Source organism: Trifolium pratense, linkage group LG6 (genome assembly GCF_020283565.1).
Source record: "Trifolium pratense cultivar HEN17-A07 linkage group LG6, ARS_RC_1.1, whole genome shotgun sequence".
In the NCBI taxonomy this organism is placed as follows: domain Eukaryota; kingdom Viridiplantae; phylum Streptophyta; class Magnoliopsida; order Fabales; family Fabaceae; genus Trifolium; species Trifolium pratense.
The window spans coordinates 12,202,905-12,223,274 of record NC_060064.1 but is presented as its reverse complement, the minus strand read 5'-3'; the positions used below and the strand labels follow the sequence as shown (position 1 = coordinate 12,223,274).

At 32.8% G+C, this 20,370-nt stretch overlaps 2 protein-coding genes and 1 long non-coding RNA gene across 5 annotated transcripts; all 3 read right to left on the bottom strand.

Annotated features, from left to right (window-relative positions):
• Nucleotides 1-1,125: 1,125 nt before the first annotated feature.
• LOC123891744 lies at nt 1,126-4,187 on the bottom strand. Its single transcript, XM_045941642.1, has 7 exons — nt 4,177-4,187; nt 3,195-3,278; nt 2,402-2,494; nt 2,172-2,245; nt 1,951-2,057; nt 1,548-1,599; nt 1,126-1,247 (listed from the first exon to the last, which is right to left on the bottom strand). The coding sequence occupies exons 1-7, from the start codon at nt 4,185-4,187 to the stop codon at nt 1,219-1,221; spliced, it is 450 nt and encodes a 149-aa protein (XP_045797598.1). The 3' UTR covers nt 1,126-1,218.
• Nucleotides 4,188-4,988: 801 nt separating this feature from the next.
• Nucleotides 4,989-7,809, bottom strand: LOC123889272 (PGR5-like protein 1B, chloroplastic). Its single transcript, XM_045938533.1, has 7 exons — nt 7,436-7,809; nt 7,262-7,324; nt 6,856-6,942; nt 6,175-6,412; nt 5,869-5,942; nt 5,635-5,733; nt 4,989-5,383 (listed from the first exon to the last, which is right to left on the bottom strand). The coding sequence occupies exons 1-7, from the start codon at nt 7,628-7,630 to the stop codon at nt 5,291-5,293; spliced, it is 849 nt and encodes a 282-aa protein (XP_045794489.1). The 5' UTR covers nt 7,631-7,809; the 3' UTR covers nt 4,989-5,290.
• Nucleotides 7,810-12,186: 4,377 nt separating this feature from the next.
• Nucleotides 12,187-14,096, bottom strand: LOC123889271. 3 transcript variants are annotated; one of them, XR_006802444.1, is made up of 3 exons: nt 13,804-14,096; nt 13,612-13,717; nt 12,187-13,499 (listed from the first exon to the last, which is right to left on the bottom strand). It is a non-coding gene; the product is annotated as an uncharacterized LOC123889271 (long non-coding RNA). The 3 variants fall into 3 exon arrangements; XR_006802442.1 differs by having other exon boundaries at nt 12,187-12,431; nt 13,364-13,717; nt 13,804-14,093; XR_006802443.1 differs by having other exon boundaries at nt 12,187-12,427; nt 13,364-13,717; nt 13,804-14,093.
• Between the last annotated feature and the right edge of the window lie 6,274 nt (nt 14,097-20,370).

Here is a 20,370-nt window from a genome sequence, read left to right as displayed (position 1 = left end):
AGAAATGGAAATACACAGTATTTCTGTCCCTTCAATGTGCCATTTAGTTCTTTGATTTCTCCTGCCAAAAAAGTTCTTCAGGATGCAAGGCCTTGTCTAGCTGCGCTTGAGCTTGCTTCTCTTGCTCCCTTAGATTATCAGAGTGCCCTACTGTGTTGATTTGAGATTGCACAGATTCAAGCTTTACCATACAGACTTTGACATGATCAAAGACATTTCCAAAAACATCTTTATTCCAAATCCTAAGCTTCTCTTTCAAACTTTTCAGCTTTTGACTCAGAATAAACATCGAACAGCCAATGATTTGAGAACTCCACACATTTTAAACAAAATTGATGCAATCAGAGTGAGAAGACCACATTTTAAAACACCTGAATTGAGATGCAAACTTAACCTCCGATTGATTAAAATCTAACAGTAAAGGAAAGTGATCTGAACGAGTTTTAACGAACGTGAAGCAAGAAAGAAAAGTACAAGAATCCACCCAAAGCTGATTCCCAATTGCTCTATCCAAATTATAAATCGAAATCACCTCTCTATCATAATTTCGCACTATATCTCAAAATGAATGTGACAATTTTTTTTGTGCACTCACATAACCTACTTTGACTATAGTTTTCTTCTAATATATATAAAGATAAATATTAACATGTTGGATTTGTCTCAATGAATACTTTCTAAATATTAACTTTTTATAATTTTTAATAATATATAATTAAAAATATTAACGCTCAAAATTGTGCATTGGCAAGTGTGCAGTGGTCAACAATGACACTTATTTTGTTACGAAGGGAGTACTTACGAAAATATCACTCTATCATAAAAAAAAAAAAAAAAAAAACCACGGCAACTGCGCAACCCGTGTGTTATACTAGTATGTATGAAAGGAAAACTTCTTTTTAGGGGTTATGACATCAAATACTCAGTCAATGTTGGTCATCATATAACAAGAGTTTCACAGATGAACATAGAAACTAGAAATTCAGAATTGAAATAAAATCCAAACATGGAACATCACAGCAACATTTTTAAGTCCTGAAGCTTCTAATATCCAGACATAGAGGCATGTTCAAATTTACAATATTGCAAACAATATTTGACATTTGACATGTAGGGAACATGTAAAACACCCATTATGCTAAATTCATAGACAGAAATGTAACATAGTTGCCAAGAGTTTTTGACAGTGGCATGCTGTCAGATGATCATTAATCGAGATTAGAGACGATCTTCTTCAACCTGTCCATCTACAAAATGTTTAAAATTCATTAAATTTCAGGATCCCCTATGAAATACAGATATGAAAATAATATTTGATGCAAACTAACAGATTGTTTCACAATATTTCGTTCATTGCATCAATTGAAATAGAAAACCAAATACAAACGAAAATCAAAGAAGTTTTCCTTAGAAAACCAATGTAATAATTTGACTTTTTTGTTTCAAATCAGTTTAGGCAGAAACTCATTGTAATTCTTAATAATTAGAAAATCAAAGATCAAACAATTGAAACTTATAGGGAACTTAGAAAAGTCTTAGGGTCTAACCTCGGAGATTGATGGCACGGTTGGCTTGAGCATCAGCTTCAGTGTTATATTCCTTAAACATAAAAAACATACAAACATGTTATGGTGATGCACAACATAAGAAGTTGTAATCTAAAATCAAAGTGATGAAGTTCTAGTTATAACTGAATGTAAATAAATATTCACATAATTAGAATGTCGAGCTTCAATTCAAGAGTTGAATCAATATTTCAAATTATACTAGATTTAGTTATTCAAACATTTATATAAATGACTTCTTTTGTAGACATACATGCAAATTAACAATTCATAACAAAAAGGATGAACAAAATGGTTATCAAATACCAAAGTACTAGTAACTGTTTCCAACTCCACAAAGCAATTCCCAATTTTGACATTAGAGACCAAATTACTAAGTAAATACCCTAGGAATGTATTGGATGTGGAATGAGCGCAAGCTATTCTTTAGTTCCAAAGCCTCGTCACATAAATTCCTTAAATGCGCATTGTTGATTTTCCAGACCCCTGAAACTGTTGTTTACTAAAGAAAAATTTGCAATGTTAATTAGTTTAGTTCACACCTAATCATCTAATTGATAAATATGCAGTCGCTAATAATGCATAATCTATATCAGCAGAACCAACCTGGTTGATAACAAGCTGGGAGTCTCCCTGGATAGTGATGTTCATACATCCTTTCCTTATAGCTTGTTTGAGTCCTAAAATCAAAGCGCGATACTCAGCAACATTGTTTGTTTGATAGCCCAGTCCTTCACGGAATCGATAGAGCTATGAAGAAAAGAAATAAAAAGTTAGCTACATTTTATAAATAAATAACATATCAACTAATTGAATTTGTTGCATAAATTTGATACCACAGTCCCATTTTCAGAAAGCAGTACAGCTCCTGCACCAGCTGGTCCAGGATTTCCACCGGATGCACTGTCAAACTGAAAGGTATAAGAACGCTGCAAATAAGATATAAAGCTTTAGAGTTAACTTAACATATGATTGTCAAAACTTTCAAGAAGGTTTCAATTAGACAGGGCTTATATTCTCATAACTATCCATAAGATTTTTAAAACTGAAGAAAACCAAGCAATTCATATGAAGATTGGACAGTCACCAACTGTAAGAGTAAATTACATACATGAGCAGTTAAACCTAAAATAATCGTTTATAACTATTCATGTGACTTAGAGAGACAAAAGAAAACAACATTCTATACATATGCATTGTCATTTGTCAACCTAAAAATGTAACCAAATTCTCTTCTTTTATGTTGAGCCATGGAACTTCGTGGGAAAAATGTAATGTAACCAAGTTTTGTTAATCATCATGTGAAAGCAAGATTGAGGACTAGGTAGCCATACAAAGCCAAGGTAAATAACAATAATAATAAGTCCTAGTTCAATTAATAATATCGATATTGTTATGTTGGACGCCTTCACTCAGATTCATACTTCATAGTGAGTTTCAGAAGTACTTATTATTTGTCATTTTGTCTGACAAAAAATAAAATAAAAATAATAATAATAATAAAGTGACACTATTAGATATTAGTATTTGTGTCATTTTAAGCAAGAATTGATTTCTCATGTTATTCATTCTAAGATTTTTTGTAAATAGTGTTTCATTCAATATTACAAGTGCAAAACACATACAAACCAACTTACAGTATTAGGCACCACGTTAACAGTTCCAACATAATGCATCTGGACAAGATAGAAAAAGTCAGATAAATCAATCAAACTGAAAATAATGAACACACTCAAATCTCTAATAAGTTTTATGTGAAACTATCAAATTAGTCCTTAATTCTGTCAAATATTTTCAAATGTTATGAATATTTCAAAAAAGTTTTAGACTCTATTAAAATATCAATTTGATCCTTATATTTAACTATTTACTATCAATTAAGGGTGCATTTGTTTAAGCTTTAAAAAAATTGATTTTTTTTAAAAAAAAATTAGATTTTTTTTAGAGATTTTGAAGAAAATCTAAAGCTATTTTCCGTTTGTTTACGATCACAAAAATCTATTTTTTTAGAAAATGGTTTTAAAAAGAAATAGATTTTGAAGAAAGCTATTGAAAATAGCTTTTCATTTTGAAGAAAAAAAATGATGTTTTTACTAAAATGATTTTTTTCATGTTAAAAAAATCTGGTACAAACACAAGTAACATAAAAAAAGAGGTGATTTTTTTATAAAAAAAAAAAAAGAAGATATTTTTTGTTGGAAAATCTGAAACAAACGGACCTAAATCATGGTCTTTTACAACTTACTATCAATTTAATCTCTACAAAAATTAATGATAAGTTAATATTAAAAAAAATAAGTTTTTATACTTTTAAATATTGAATGCACAATTTTTAAATATTGAAGCCACAACACTGTTTACCGAAATGAGACTTCTACTAGCAAAATCAAAGTACGCTAAAAATCTAAAATGAAACTTCTAGTAACAAAATCTTAGCCGGAGAAAGATGAAACTTTCGTTTTATACCGAAATCCATTAAAAATTCATAACCATTTATGGTGTGTGTGTTGAAACAAGTGATGATCGCTTAATTTATGCTAAGGAAAAGGATAAAAAGGAACCAAAATGCATTTTCAGAGAAAAATATGAACAAAAAGAAGAAGAGAAGAACCTGGTTTCCATGGTTCATGATTTCTCTCTGGTTTTCAAATTTTTTCCTCTGAAGTTTGTGTGTGAAGTTTGTTACAAATACTGACACTACTCAAGGTAACAAACTGTAGGTAGTATGCGTAAAGAGTAACTATGGTCAAGGTAAGAATTAACTAGGGTAACTTTTAAGAGTACTATGGCGGTAATAAAGTTTAACTATGGTAAGTATAGTGAGTATGTATATGGCAGTAATAGTACTATATTGGTCAAATCCTATGTCACTCACTGGTTTTTTTGAGAAGAAAATAGGGATAGAGATTAGGAGAATGAATTATCTCAAGTTGGAAACAAAATTGAGGAAATAATAATCTTATGCAAAATTTCATTATTTATAACAATCACTAGTTGGTTCAGTGGTGATTGGCGCTGAACTTGGTAGGGAGGACTGCGGTTCGATTCCCTGCAACTGCAATCGGGAGGGGGCTGGAACCACTTGATGCCAGAACTGACCCCCGAACTAGATTCAACTGGTGGTGAAAATTTCATTATTTATTTATAAATAATTTGTATACTGTAGATATTGGAGAAGAAAATAGGAATTAATTTTCATGCGGTCAAAATTCAATGTAGTCATGCAATTTGAAAAATTGAGATTGTTTAATTAAGATTGAATAAAAATATGTTGGTTTAAATTTTAATCTCAAATTTTATATATAATAAATAATTAAATTTGCTTTATGATTTGTATTGTCCAATTTTAATCAGACCGTTTTGAGATATTAATTGCATGTGACTATGTTCTATTGTGACCAGCTAGTCGAATCAAACAATTCCGAAGTACTAACTACAAAAGCATTTCCATAATGATCCAGTGAAAAATCTGTTACAATTTCTGCCTTACATGAGAATTCAATATTCTTAGAAATTCTATATGATGTAATAGTATCAAATAAACCTGGAAATTCTACTTAAGATCTGATATCAAACGAAAAATGTAAAAAAAAGTCTACATATCAAATTTCACCTCCAAAAACTTGCACAATACCAAATTGGTTTGTGTTGAAAAAATATTATGGGTATTCAGATCCTTGCTATTGACAATTGCTGAAGCAAGTAACAAATGCTGGGAAGGAAATTTACAGTTGTCTTTGGCGTCGGGATCTGCCTCTCGGTGAAACAAGGTAAATACGCCCATAAACCCACTGTCTACCAAATCTTGAAACTGATCGCTGAAAATTGATAACACGACATGTCAAGCAAATATCAGGATCATCTTTTAGAGGGTTACATTGTTTTGTTTTGGATGGTAGGAGAAAAAGAGGGATGAAACAAATATCATCTCTCTGTACTCGTCATTAAAATGGATTGCCAAAATTCGGTATAGTCATTTACAATTTTCGCCGATTAAATGGAATAAATAGCAGTCTAGTTATACAAACAGATATTTTGCAAAATGTCAATAAAATCTACACATCATTACCTTCACGTTGGTGCGAAATTCTAATAAGCATTCACACACATGACAATCTGTTCTGTGAGGTGAGTCAACATTCCGGTCCATTCGCACAAATGCAAATACCTGAGTGAAAATCAATCCAAACCATTATGCTCGAGTTAAGTGTTATATGCGCCTCTCAAGCTGGACAGATACAAATACCAATTGAGTGAGAATAAGATGGAAAAGGAACAAAAGGTTTATATCTCACTGACTAACCTCCTCTCCACAATTTGGGCATGCACCTCTTAGTGCTGCCAAATCATTCCTCCATAGGCCATGAAGTACCTTAACTGTACAAATTGATATTTAATAAATTACATATACATAAGTAGAGGCAATGTGAGGAATGATTGATTATTTTTTTTAGGCTACAGAAAGAAAACTCTCCAACCAACTGAACCAAAGTTCTCAAATATAAGGGTCTGGCATTTGAGTTAAGTTCAGATGTTGTTTTGACTTTGAGTACAAATTTGGAAATTAAAGCATCAAATAGTGAAGAGAAATAACAGCAAAAATTGTTACCTGAAGCTGACGCAACTGGGTACCCGATGACAAATCCCAGCACAATGAACAAAATGCTATTCACTAATGCCAGAAACTCGAATGCAGATGCCTGGCTTCTATATGATAATCCTGAATCGAATGCATTTTGATAAGCCATCCCAACGGTGTATGATATAGGCCCAAGACACGCTAAACTTCCAAATGCAAGGAACACGGTCCATGTGCTAGCTAATGCAAGAACCATAGACAGATCTTCCTGCCTTAAAGTTAAGAGCAAATCACTCAATATTATATAGTAAAGAAACCAAGAAAAAAGACAGATGAGAGTAGAAAAAATTATCTCCCTGCCTTACTGAGGATGCTCATGCTTTTGGTTAAATGACTTAGTTAGGTGATTACTCAATATACTCTTTTAAAGAGCTTAATTAAGTGCATATTCATATGCTACTATAGGGAGTACATTGAAATAAACTAAAAACAACTTATAGACATGTCATAAGTTATTTGTATAAATGTATTCAAATACTAATTCAAATTATTAGTATTTCGTGAGATAAGATAAACTGTAAACATAGACAAGCTTTTCCATATATCCCCTAGATATGTAGCAACTACAGACACCGAATAGAATACATCATAATGATCATATATTGCACAGAAACCTAACATTCTCAGGCACATAAAGAGTCGAGAAATTACCTCAGCATCAGCGTATGTTGATTGCCTCCTGATACTGCATCGAGGATACTTGACAACTGACTTTGAACCAAACCATCTTAGCTTTAACTGTTTCCATAGGGGAAAAACATTACATTAACATTTACAAGTTAAGAACTAAATTATATATCCTGAATAATGAATAAATTAAGACCATGTTTGGATAAACAGCTTAATTTGCAGCTTATAGGATAAACCGATAAACGCTTATGTATAAGCTATTTATATAACAAGACAAAGAAATAAAAAGTTGCATTGTTTCGTATAAGCTATAAGTTGTTTTCATAAGTTCGTCAATACAAAAAGGCTCACGTGCCTGTGTCCAAATGTAAGCTCAAATAAGTCAATCCAAACATGCCGTGAATAAATAGTAAAGGAAGATTGATACCTCTAGTCTATCAAACATGTCATCAAGTATCAAAGGCTCACCGCTATAATAAGCATCACGTGCCTGTAGCAAAAAAAAAAAGCAAAGAATCACTGATCATCATGTTAAAATCAATCAGTGGTAATTGAAAGTAAGAAAATGCACAAAATGAATTAATTTGGAAGTAGTAATTACTTGGCAATAGAGAGCTTCGAGGGTTTCTTTATTGGCTGTTTCGAGAGGGCCAACGAAGATACAGGAAGGTCCCTCGGCGGAGGTTGTTGCAGAGACACGGTGGTGGTTGCTGGCGGAGAATGAGATCCGGGAGTGGTGGTTGGTTCTTGGTAATTCTAGAAGCTTGGTATGGATGACGTTAGAGGTGGTAGCCATCGACACAAACAGAAACGTAAGTAGTAGTAGTAATGTGATTCACACGCGCCACCTTTTATGTTTGTTGTTTTTCTTTTGTCTTTGTGTTAATTGATGCTGTTGTTCCTTTTGCCGCTCAAATATCTATCTTTTTTTTGGCTTTAGCAGCAACTGGAAGTTGGAAGGATGATTGATTGAATGAGACTCCTTATTTATTTATTTTCTAATTAAATTCTCATTAGATATATACAGTGGTTTATTTTTTAAAATAATAATAAATGAAAATGAGAAAACTAAACATAAAGGGATTTAAATTGTAGCTTAAAAAGTGGACAAATCCTAACTTAACCTGCAGAAATGTTGAAATTGCTAGTGTCGTATATCTCTTATCTCTTGTATTCTAAATTCATTCCGATAAGCTAACTCTAAACCTAATCTTTTTCCCGCTCATTTTCACTCTCTTTTTATTGCAGTTTTAAATAAATAAATAAAATTAATTTGTCTACAGTGGCAATTCAACCCGCATCATTTGCTTACAATAAAGTTTTTTTAAAATAGCTTTTAATATTACAATTTTTTGTTACATATTAGGCTAATTAGACCCTTGCACCGCACGGGTCAAAGTTCTAGTTAGGACTAGGGTTCGAACCCTGGCCACTCCACTTTATGTGTGTGAGTTTTCAATCAGTTTGTCATTTGTCTATCAATAAAAAAAAATTGTAACTTAGAGGAGTGCTAGCAACACACTCTTTAACAAACACACTCTAACACACTCTCTTCTATTGATTAAATTTTATATGGATCCCATAAAAGTTATATGGGTCCACATTTTTTTATGGGACTCATGTGAATTTCAACCAATAAAAGAGTGTGTTTGTTAAAGAGTCTGTTGCTAGCATTATTCTTGTAACTTAAAAAACTTCTCATAAAAGCTTATTGTCAAAATCATTTTAGAATAGTTAATAATCCTTGGAAAGATTTTGAAAGTTTTCATCAATATTTTCTCATGAGAAAGATTTTACAAATTCAAGTGTTTGAGCATGAATTTAAATAATGGATTAGTCATGGGTAAATGTTGATCGTTGCATGATTTGAAGGTGGGACATTTGTTGATTGTTGTGGTACTTCGGTTATGGTTTTATGCACCTTAAATTTTGAAACCATGTTGAGAACTCATGATAGTGGCCATATTATATAGGACCAACGTTGAAACCTTAAATTTTTTTTTTTTTAATTTAATTCCGATTTTATGATTTTAGGATACTCTGCAAGTTAAAACTACAAATTCGATGGATATAATGATCTGGTCAAGAACTACGAAGAATATTCTAAGACTATTGTGCAACTTGCTAATCATCGTAAACTTGTTGGTTGGTTGAACAAGTTTCACAAAGAGGTTTAATCTTTTAATCTTGATTTTTTCTTTAGTTAAAGATAAATGGTGTATAATTAAAATTTACTAATGACCATCGCCCTTTATTTTATAGATTTTTGATGATTATTTAACTTCATTTAAGATGGAATTTGACGGTGCTGATATTTATTCATTTGTCTTCGTGAGTTGTTTTTTCTCTTTCCTTTGGATACTTGTAGCTGAAGAAAATATTTTGCAAATTAAATAAACGGCACACAAGGGTCACAAAACAACAAACAGACTCATTTCATAGTATTCACTTGCGGCGTTGCTCCATTTGTATGAGCTTCTTTTACTCATTTTCATTGCATAGATATATGACAACTGACAAAAATAATAAGTGTTGATATTAAAAGGTAACAATTTGTTTAAACAAAAAAAAATAAAAACGCATTCATCTTCCTTCCTCCTCTTCAATACAGATCAAAACCCTAAGCGCGTCCGTCCGTCCTCCTTATTCGCCTCCTCCTCCTCCTTGTTCTCATCCGCCAGTCTTGTTCGTAGCTCGTAATTAAGCTATTTCTCTGCTAGATCAATCAAAATCTGAAACTTTTATTTATTGATATTCATTCATAATGTCCTGTTTTGATCTGTCTATTCAAAGTAAAAAGAAGGGTAGGCTTCAACTTCATGCTTCTCTGTCATTCCTTACGTTTCATTCATTTTTTTCTCCTTCTTCTTTGTTCTCTTCTTTGACTAATTAAACAATTGGCGAAACTCTTTTTTTTTTTTTTTATGTTGTGTGTGTAAATTATATGGATAGAAGACTCATTTTTTTTATCATTTATAATTAGTTGGTTAGTTAATTTTTCCTCATTGTTGTGTTAATTACATAGATAGAAGACACTTTATTTATTTATTTATTATTGGCAAAATTACACCGCATGTCCTTTATCTTATTTTTTTGTAACACTTTGGTCCTTTATCTTTGTTTTGTAACATTTCAGTCCTTTATCTTTATAAGCACTAACAAATTAGTCCTTTATTTAATTTTTTATTAAAAAAATGATGATATGGCCGGACACATAGGATAAATTTATTTATTGCAAATATTTTTTAATTGAAATGCAAAACTTTCCATAAAATATGATGAAGGTTCATCATCTTCATCATATTCATCCCATCTTCAAATAAATAAATAAATAACTGAATATTGATTTTTTAAAAACATAATTTATTTAGAAATAATTTACCAATCCAAAATTAACTACTCAATCCAAAGATTCATCAACCTCAAAATTCAAAACTGAGAAATTCATCAACAACAACCAAATTATTCATCTAAAACTTAGAAAAAGTTAACCCAAAATCTTTTCTTTCTCATTCATAAGAAACACATAATTATGAACCAACAACAACAACAAATGAAACCAAGAAAAAATTACACCCAAAAATATCTTAAATTTGTGTTTTGATGTTTATGTCCTTTGAGATTTTTCTGGATTTTATATTTATGATGAATTCGAGTTGGGTTTCTTTGGGTTCTAAAAATCTTTTCTTTAATTATATACTAGATTTTGATGCTGATAAGTTTGAATTGATGATGTCACGAGTTTCAAGGTGAAGAATATGAAGAATGATTGGTTTCAAGGTGAAAAATTTGGAAAATGATGAACACTTTTTTTTTTTTTTTTATAATTTGAATATGGTGATGAACATCATGATGAAGTTATGAACCTTCATCATGTTTTCTGAATTTTTTTTCATTTCAATTAAAAAATATTAAAATAAATAAATTTATCCTATGTGTCCTGCCACATCATCATTTTTTTAATAAAAAATTAAATAAAGGACTAATTTGTTCGTGTTTATAAAGATAAAGGACTAAAATGTTACAAAACAAAGATAAAGATCAAAGTGTTACAAAAAAATAAGATAAAGGACCTGCAGTGTAATTTTGCCTTTTTTATTCTTTTATCATTTATAACGAAATGTTTTGTGTAACAATGCTTATTATACTGTTATTGTTCTAGTTAGATATCGTCTTGTTTTAGTGATACAAAAGACTCTTATTATACTGTCTTGTGCAGATTAGATAGATAAAAGACTCTCGGCAAGCAATAAGTAGTCTCAATTGTCCATCTTGGATATGCTAATGGACTACCAATAAGATCATATTTCAAATAGACGACTCTAAGAGTCAAACATGAATTATTTTCTTTTGAAAGAGTGATGTTGCTTACTCTTTCAAGATCGTATTTTGAGGGTACTTTATTTACATATTTAATAGTAAATTTGATGTTTGCATAGGCGATGGTGAACAAAAATGGACGAAATACAAACAAATACGATTGAAAAGCTCAACACTACTCCTACGAACATCATCGTTCAATTGTTTAACCAACAAGATGATATTATTGAGGTATCCGATTTCCCTTTTTTCCCCCTCTTTTTTTATTGGATAAAAAAAATAGAGTGAAAAAGGGAGAGAGAAAATAAGAATACAAGGTGAGTATGAGAGAGAAAGTTGTCTAAAAAAGTTATTCTAAGAACATTGTTTTTCCCATTATTAATATTGGTTGAAATTTTTTATTTTTTATTTTATTATTTTTTATAATTTAATTCCGATTTTTATGATTTTAGGATACTCTGCAAGTTAAAACTACAAATTCGATGGATATAATGATCTGCTCAAGAACTACGAAGAATATTCTAAGACTATTGTGCAATTTGCTAATCATCCTAAACTTGTTGGTTGGTTCAACAAGTTTCACAAAGAGGTTAAATATTTTAATCTTGATTTTTTCTTTAGGTAAAGATAAATGGTGTATAATTAAAAGTTACTAATGACCATCGCCCTTTATTTTATTGATTTTTGATGATTATTTAATTTCATTTAAGATGGAATTTGACGGTGCTGATATTTATTCATTTGTCTTCGTGGGTTGTTTTTTCTCTTTCCTTTGGATACTGATAGTTGAAGAAAATATTTTGCAAATCAAATAGTTTGCAAATAAATAAACGACACATAAGGGTCACAAAACAACAAATAGACGCATTTCAGAGTATTCACTTGCGGCTTTGCTCCATCTGGATGGCCTCCTTTTCATTGCATAGATATATGACAAGTGGCAAAAATAAATCTAAGGGCCGATATTAAGATGTAACAATTTGTTTAACAAAAAAAAAAAAAATAGAAACACATTCATTGTAACACCCCATATCGATTGTCTAGAATATCAATAGAAGTATACATAACTGGATCGAGATGAAAAATATATATTATATTCGTCCAAATACATATTGTGGATTACAATAATCCAAGGAATAAATGCATTGAGCTAACAACTGAAAACATAAATAAACTGAATCTTATTCACAATATAAGATAACTCTGACATCAGCTCAAAGCGTAATTCGAGTACTTGAACTTCATGATCCTCAGCCACGACACTTCATCCAACCTGTCTATCCGAAAAGAAAAAAAAATAGACGTGGGATGAGACTACTAAGCCTCAGTGAGATCCTACAACCCAACTAATGGTGACTACACCGGGATACCTGAATGTCAGTTTCTAACATATTTTCATAAGTCTTACATAAAATAACTTAACAACATAAATAAAGTGTATCGCAAAGTAAATTATCTTGTTCGTTTTAAGTCTCAAGGTACACTCCAAGGCAAGCCGATCTTGGAGTGTCTGGTTTGCGTACTTGGATAATAAGGTACGTCCGTTTCGTCTGGGCTCACAATCACATAATATAACCATATATGGAGTAATAAATAACTCCTCTGATATAATTTTTTGGTTGACATATTCTAACCTGATGTTCTAAGTTGTCCTGCCCAAAAGAAAAGAAAAACCTTCCCAGGGTAATCTAACTGTCATGATTCCTGAACCTAAATTCCTAAGCGTGATAAACATTCTAATCACATAATATTATTACACTGCTTACGAAATATTTCAGAATAAGTCAGGGATATAAAACGAGTGGATTTTTATTTAAATTATTAATTCTGCAGAGTTCTAATTTGATACGCTCGCTTATTTTTATTTAAATTATTAATTCCGCAGAGTTCTAATTTGATACGCTCGCTTAGCGAAGTATGATGCTCGCTAAGCGAGAATGCCAATACAACACTCTGCAGTATTTGTAAAGAACATATCCATCTACAATCCATGACTTTTCCGGTCATAAACAACACAATATCAATTATATTAGTAGAATGGAGATGATTTTGGGATTTAAACCTTAAAGTCCTAAATTCCCTAAAGTTGTGATACATTAATATAATTGGGGAAACTATTATCCTAATCTAACTAATGTTGTCATGCATATTTATTTGGGCGACTAGAAGTGGTAACTAATCTAAAAGTTAAGCTGCTAAAAGAACCTACCTGAGATTGATAACAACACCGAGTCATTCCGCATGCTCAAAATCATCTGATAGTGCCGCTCGCATATGCAAATTCCGTGACAGATTTTTCTGCATAATTCAGGTTCAGACCTCCAACTTTGAAATTGTCTCCAGAACTGGTTACTCCTCCAAAAATGACGGAACCAGCACCGAAACGACCGTAATTGAGTTAGTTTCACACAGAATCAAAACCTACTAAATTTAGAGTTACAAGGAGACATTTATTACCGTTCAAGTGCAGATCTATACCAACAAGAATTCTGCAGAAACACCGCTTCAGACCCTCAACTTTAAAATCGTCACCAGAGCTCAATATTAGTCCTAAATTCGTGAACTTAGTGTCGAAACGACCGAAATTTCGTTAGCTATCCATAGAAACTAACCTCATACGAATCAGAGTTACAGAGAATGATAAATTACCTTTTTAGTGCAGGTATCTCCTTGAATACGGGTTTCCATCTCAAAATTCCAACTTTCTCTTCTAACATTCAAGCTTGTTGATCTCATAATCCTACATGAATTTGTGAAGAAAAACATAAATATCCTCTATAGTTGATTGAAACTTTGAATAAAAAAAAGCTTAATTAGTTCAATTGTCCTTAAAGATATTTTGGATTTCACAATTGTCCCTTAAAAAAAACAAGATTCGGATTGGCCTCTTAACTATACGACCGTTAGTCACTCACAATAGTGGCTGTGGATTTGTCAAAATACATGAGTGGGTTGATAAAATTAAATACTTATCTACAATACAAAGCCTCTTGTCGTGATAAACAGTCGGGATAATCCAATTCGTGATAAATAGCTTTTTTCTTACGTTAATTCTGTTTTCTTTAACGATTTTTTAAAGAAAAAAAAAAAATTGAATATTTCAAAACCGTTGGGTTTCAAATGTGAGTGTTTAAGTCTTACATCGACTATGTGTGGGAAGAATGTTGAATTTATAAAAGAGGTGACCCATTAACCTAACACCTTAAGGTTTTGGGTTGGAATGTGGCGTTTCCCTCTCTTGTGTGCTCCTGGAGCATTGACCCATTGTTTCTCCCGAGCTCCCCCGGACTCCCCAACAGTGGTATTAGAGCCTAGGTTCGGCTTGGTGGGGGAGCAGGAGGGGATCCTGGTTTGGATCAACTATAGTATGTGGGGGAACTCACACTTGGGGGAGAATGTTGGATTTCAAGTGTGAGTGTTTAAGTACCACATCGACTATGTGTGATATGAATGTTGGATTTAAAAGAGAGGTGACTCATTAACCTAACACCTTAAGGTTTTGGGTTGGGATGTGGCATCTCCCTCTCTTGTGTGGTCCTGGAGCATTGACCCATTGTTTCTCCCGAGCTCCTCCGGACTCCCTAACAGTGGTATCAGAGCATAGAGGTTCGGCTTGGTGGGGGAGCAGGCGGGGATCCTGGTTTGGATCAACTATAGTATGTGGGGGAACTCACACTTTGGGGAGAATGTTATGTTTCAAGTGAGTATTTAAGTCTCACATCGACTATGTGTGGTATGAATGTTGGATATAAATGAGAGGTGACTCATTAACCTAACACCTTAAGGTTTTGGGTTGGGATGTGGTGTCTCCCTCTCTTGTGTGGTCCTGAAGCATTGGCCCATTATTTCTCCCGAGCTCCTCCGGACTCCCCAACAAAACAAAAATTGATTGATCTAAAGCGCTTAATTGATCTAATGGATATGGTTCTTATATATAAGATGATATATCGTCTTTCTTTCTAGTGTTCGCGCCAATTTTCATTGTTGCTTCATTACTCAACAACAAGGTATGAATGTTGCTGAGTAATGAATTTCATTATGGAAACCAGGAAAATTTGTGCACGACCCTGAAGCTAGCAAGTTTATGTTCCATGTGTTAGAATCAGAGATACACAAATAGGAAAAGAGAAAGACGGTTAGGGTTTCAATAGAATATCATTGCATTATAATTAGCTTAACATTACAAAAGAGTTATTAGAGAATATATATATAAAACCTAATGGACTCTAAACTAACAGGCCCAATAACATAGACTATTATTTTATTATCTAACACCTACTCTCAAACTCATGATGCATCAACAAGAAACATTATGAGTTTGTCAAACAAAATACAAAAATAAAATAAACTACCAAATAAAATAAACTTCTAACATCACCCCTCAAGCTAAAGCTTATTAAGCTTTAAGCTTGTTACAAATTAGCCCTGACAATAAATCAACCCAATTACGATCATGATCAATTGAGAGCAGTCATTCGCAGTCAATACAAAAATCATCAAAGAAGGGAGAAACAAATCAAATTAATCCAACATCCAATCTAGTCCGGTCCAAAGTCAACCAATCCAAATCGTACCAAATCAAACAAAAGAAGTGCAATAGGGAGAAGTGCAATGCAATCAGAAGAGAAGTGCAATACAATCAGAAGAAGTGCAATAGGGGAGAAGTGCAATACAATCAGAAGTGCAATGCAATCAGAAGAGAAGTGCAATTGGGGGAGAAATGCAATACAATCTGAGAGAAGTGCAATAGGGAGAAGTGCAATGCAATCAGAAGTGCAATTGGGGGAGAAGTGCAATACAATCAGAGAGAAGTGCAATTGGGGGAGAAGTGCAATACAATCAGAAAGAAGTGCAATAGGGAGAAGTACAATCAGAAGAAGTCAGGGAGAAGAATTGCAATGCAATCAATCAAAAGAAACCAAATTGTGAGCACTCGACTCAGCAAACAACCAAATTGTGAGCACTTTGACTCACCAAATGTGAGTACTCGACTCACCAAACAAATCAATCTAAACGAATCAAACCAAAACCAACTAAACCCAAATCAAACCAAATCAAACTGAACCAACTAGATCAATCTGTAAGTTGCAAGTGCACACATGGTTAATACCAATCATTGAACATAAAAACCAACAATAAGCAACAAATCACTTGTGTTTATAACCTCGTACGTGTGAGCAAAGTGAACGCTACCATCTACAAAGATATTTTGCAATCTTCTCAATCCAACAAAACAATAGAGACAATGAAAGCAAATCAAAAGATGATCATACCAATTGCAATATTGAAATCGGATAAGCGAGGCACCGTTCCAAACAAAATATTCCCAAGTTGAAATTGAAAGAAAAACAAACAATCAAAATAGCTGCTCCAAACTTGCAAAATCAGTAGACCACGTAGTTCCCAAAATCAAATAAAAACATGTTACCTTCACTGTTCAATTGCAAAGCTAGATCCCATCAATACTAAATCAAAATTCGTACTCACAACAACCAATATGCCTTTCACGTCAAAATGCATCAATAGCAACCAAACCAAATGAAACATCCAACAATCAAATCGAACAGCGGAAGGATTTTTATTTTCTTTCTTCAATACCACTAATCAACAAAAAACAAAACAATCATATTCCCAAATTTTTTTGGGAACTCGGCAGCGGAATAACAACATACAGTCTAAGAAGGATCGAAACAAGCTCTCGATACCATGTTAGAATCAGAGATACACAAATAGGAAAAGAGAAAGACGGCTAGGGTTTCAATAGAATATCATTGCATTATAATTAGCTTAACATTACAAAAGAGTTATTAGAGAATATATATATAAAACCTAATGAACTCTAAACTATCAGGCCCAATAACATAGACTATTATTTTATTATCTAACACCATGCACGTATTTTCTCAACACTGCTTTTCATTCAAACAATTTTAGTTTCTTTTTCCATATTTTGGCTTCTTTAATAATATCAATCTCTAAACCAGGCGTCCTCCGCGAAGATTGCTGCTCATAACTTCCTCCAGCATATGCTACTAGTGAAGCAACAGCAGCATCCTCCTTCTTCTCATGACACTCTAGTCCTGGTAAGTTTTTTTTTTTTTTTTTTGAAGTGCTATCAAAGTTTATGCCCCCTGCGGGATTTATCTATGGTTTTCATTTTATTTTATTTTCTTTGTTCATATTTGACTTCTTTAATGTTAATTAATATCTGAATCAGCAGAGGTGCATGTTAGATGAATTGCGGGATAAAATAGCCGATGAAGAACGTGAGATGGAATATGTAGCTCAAGAGCTGAATGATGAAATTCAAAAGAAGGAAGTTGAAGTTAAAAAGCTCAAAGATGAAGTTTCGGAGAAGGAAACTAAGTTTCGTAAGCAAATAACTGCTTCTGTTCGAAGGCTGAGAGCTGAGGTTCGTAAGGAGAAAGCTCCTGATGTTCAAAACCGGAGAGTTGAAGTTCGTAAGAAGAAAGCTGCTGAAATTCGAAAGCATATAGCTGCTGAAATTCAAAAGCTGAAAGCTGAAATTAGAAAGCTGAAAGCTGAAAGATGAAGTTAACAAGCGGAAAGTTGATTTTGATTACTACAAAGCTGAACTTGAAATCCTGAAAGCTGAAGATGAAAGGCAGAAAGCTGTGGAAGCTGACCTGGAAGCTGAAGCTGAAAGGCAGAAAGCTGTGGAAGCTGACGTTCAAAAGCAGCAGCCGGAGAACAAAGTGTTGGAGGCTTAACATGTTAAATGTTTGATTCTGTGTAGACCTCTTATAAATATTGTTAGGTGCTCTAGTAAAGCATTTTAAATGTCCTAACTAAAAGTAGGAAGTTGTGTGTAAACCAAACTATGTTCTGTTTTATCCTAACTTATTATGAGTGTTAGACAATTGAGATGCAAGGAACCAAGCTCTCCAATTTGTTGTTCTTTACTATTTCCTATATAATTAAAATAACTATTTAAGTTGAAAACCACAAACAATATTAGCTAAAAGTTGCATAAGTTGTGTAAAGCATTTGGCATGTTGTTTTGTCTAACTCTGCTAATAATAATTTAGAAAAGGATATGTTACTAGACTCGGCCAGTTTCACTTCAAGGCACATATTTTCTCAACCCTGCTTTTGATTCAAACAATTTTAGTTTCTTTCTCCATATTTTTTTTTAGCCTAGAACTTGTTTTCATTTTAGAGTTCAGGTCTTATGTAGTAAATGATGTTTACTTAAACTTAAGTAACATAAATTATCAACTGGTGTATTTTGCTCTGAGGTAAGAAACATGTTTGTAAATGTGGATTGGTAGAATCAACATGAATGTCTTCATCTTCTTCAACAGAGACGATGGTTGCATTTTATCTAGGTGTTGAGTGGTATTTTATCTATGACATGGATCTATCTATATTAATATCTTTATTTGCTTATTCCTATCTAGGTAGTGCTTCTATGAAGAGGCTCAAGCTTTTAAATCTTCCATTCGAACTATTTACTCTTGTGATTGAGTTTTGTACTTTCAAATTTTGTTTTAGTTTGTGGCTTTTTCGCCTTACATTGCAACGGGAAAGATGTAGAAGAAGAAACAAGATGAGAAACATGGACCTCAGAGCACATATCAATAAACAGGAAAAAACATGTCCAATACAGGGAAAAGACAAGGAGGCAACTGGAAACATGATAAAAATGGAACTGCTTAATATCACGAGAGAACTCTCGCACGAATGATGTGCCAAGTATACTTTTTCTTTGCTTTTTTGACGCATCTCTTCCTCTTCTTGGTTCCCTCTTCATCTTTGAAATTTCCAATTCAATCTCTTTCATCCATCCACATATGCACCAATCTCTTGGCTTGGCACCACTCTCCAATTCACAATAACATCAACTGCTCAATTTTGGTTGCCTTTGCTGCCATGTTCCGAAGGTTGAGTTTCATGCGGAATTAACTACATTGGTGGTCGCACGGTGGTATCAAGCACACATCCCTTACAAACTCACATAGCCTGAAGGTATTGCAGATTCAAATTGGTGCTTTCAATTATCTTGTATCTGCTAGACCACTACACCTTCACTTTACCTTCCATGGCACCGTTGCCAACAAAACTAGCCGCACCTCCGAGCATCTTTTTACAGGCTGATAGTGATTTCGATGTAGCCATGTTTTATTCATTATGCAACTGGTTAAAATATTTGTTTTTAATTTTTCAGAGACCACTTGCAAAAATGGGATTATGAGTAACTATAGCTGAAGCAAAAATGATTTAATATGAGGCATCTTGGCTGCTTAATATGTTGTAGTTTTTGTATATATGCATAATGTATACTTGTGCTGCAATATGCATAATGGATCTAGGTGTCTTAATTTTTTATATGATTTTTAAGACCTCCAAATTTTCTAAGCTATTCGGACCAGTTCTAGCTTTAGTTCCCAATTCAACCATTTGTACCAATCGATTCAATTTTTTAAAACATCGTTAAAAATCCTAACTATTACGAATGTTATGTTCGTTAACACCATGCCAAGTCTGAGTAGAGACATATAGCAGTTGTGCATTTAGCAATGATTTGAATAAAAAAGAATAAAAACCATATCCATTCTCAGAATCAATTAGAAACAGCAACTCAATCATCATCAAATTATAATTAATTCCACACCAAGCCAAATATCTTATGCCCGTAGCTTATGGCTTATGACAATATGACAGATAATCACATGTATGTGTATATATTTGTGTTCAATGATCAAGTAGGGGGCTTCTTCTACCACCAACCATGTAATATACTGTTGTCATGATATTTTTCTCTTTAGGTCCCCATGATTCTTTTTCCCTTCCTGGATTTTACTTTTTTGCCCTTCAATAAAAACTTCGGTTGCTACGAACCGAATTTTTGTTGCCTTTCTGTTAACCGAATTTTCCCTGAATTTGAACTAGAAAAAACTTCGGTTTCTGCAAACCAAAGTTTTTAGCAGGGGCAAAATTGGAATATTTTGGATATAAAAGATACATGGGAAACCTAAAGAGAAAACATCGGTTGTCATTGTCAAATCTTTGTAAAGATACTTGTCATATACGATCACGTGTTGAATGTTACTAATTTCTAGTCTCTATCTATTTTTCATAAAATCAACACATCAATTAAAAAAATTAAACACATTAATTACATGGATTTGTTGGTTTAGAAGAAAACTGTAAACTGTATATGATGTTAAGATAATCATGTATTAATAAAAATGC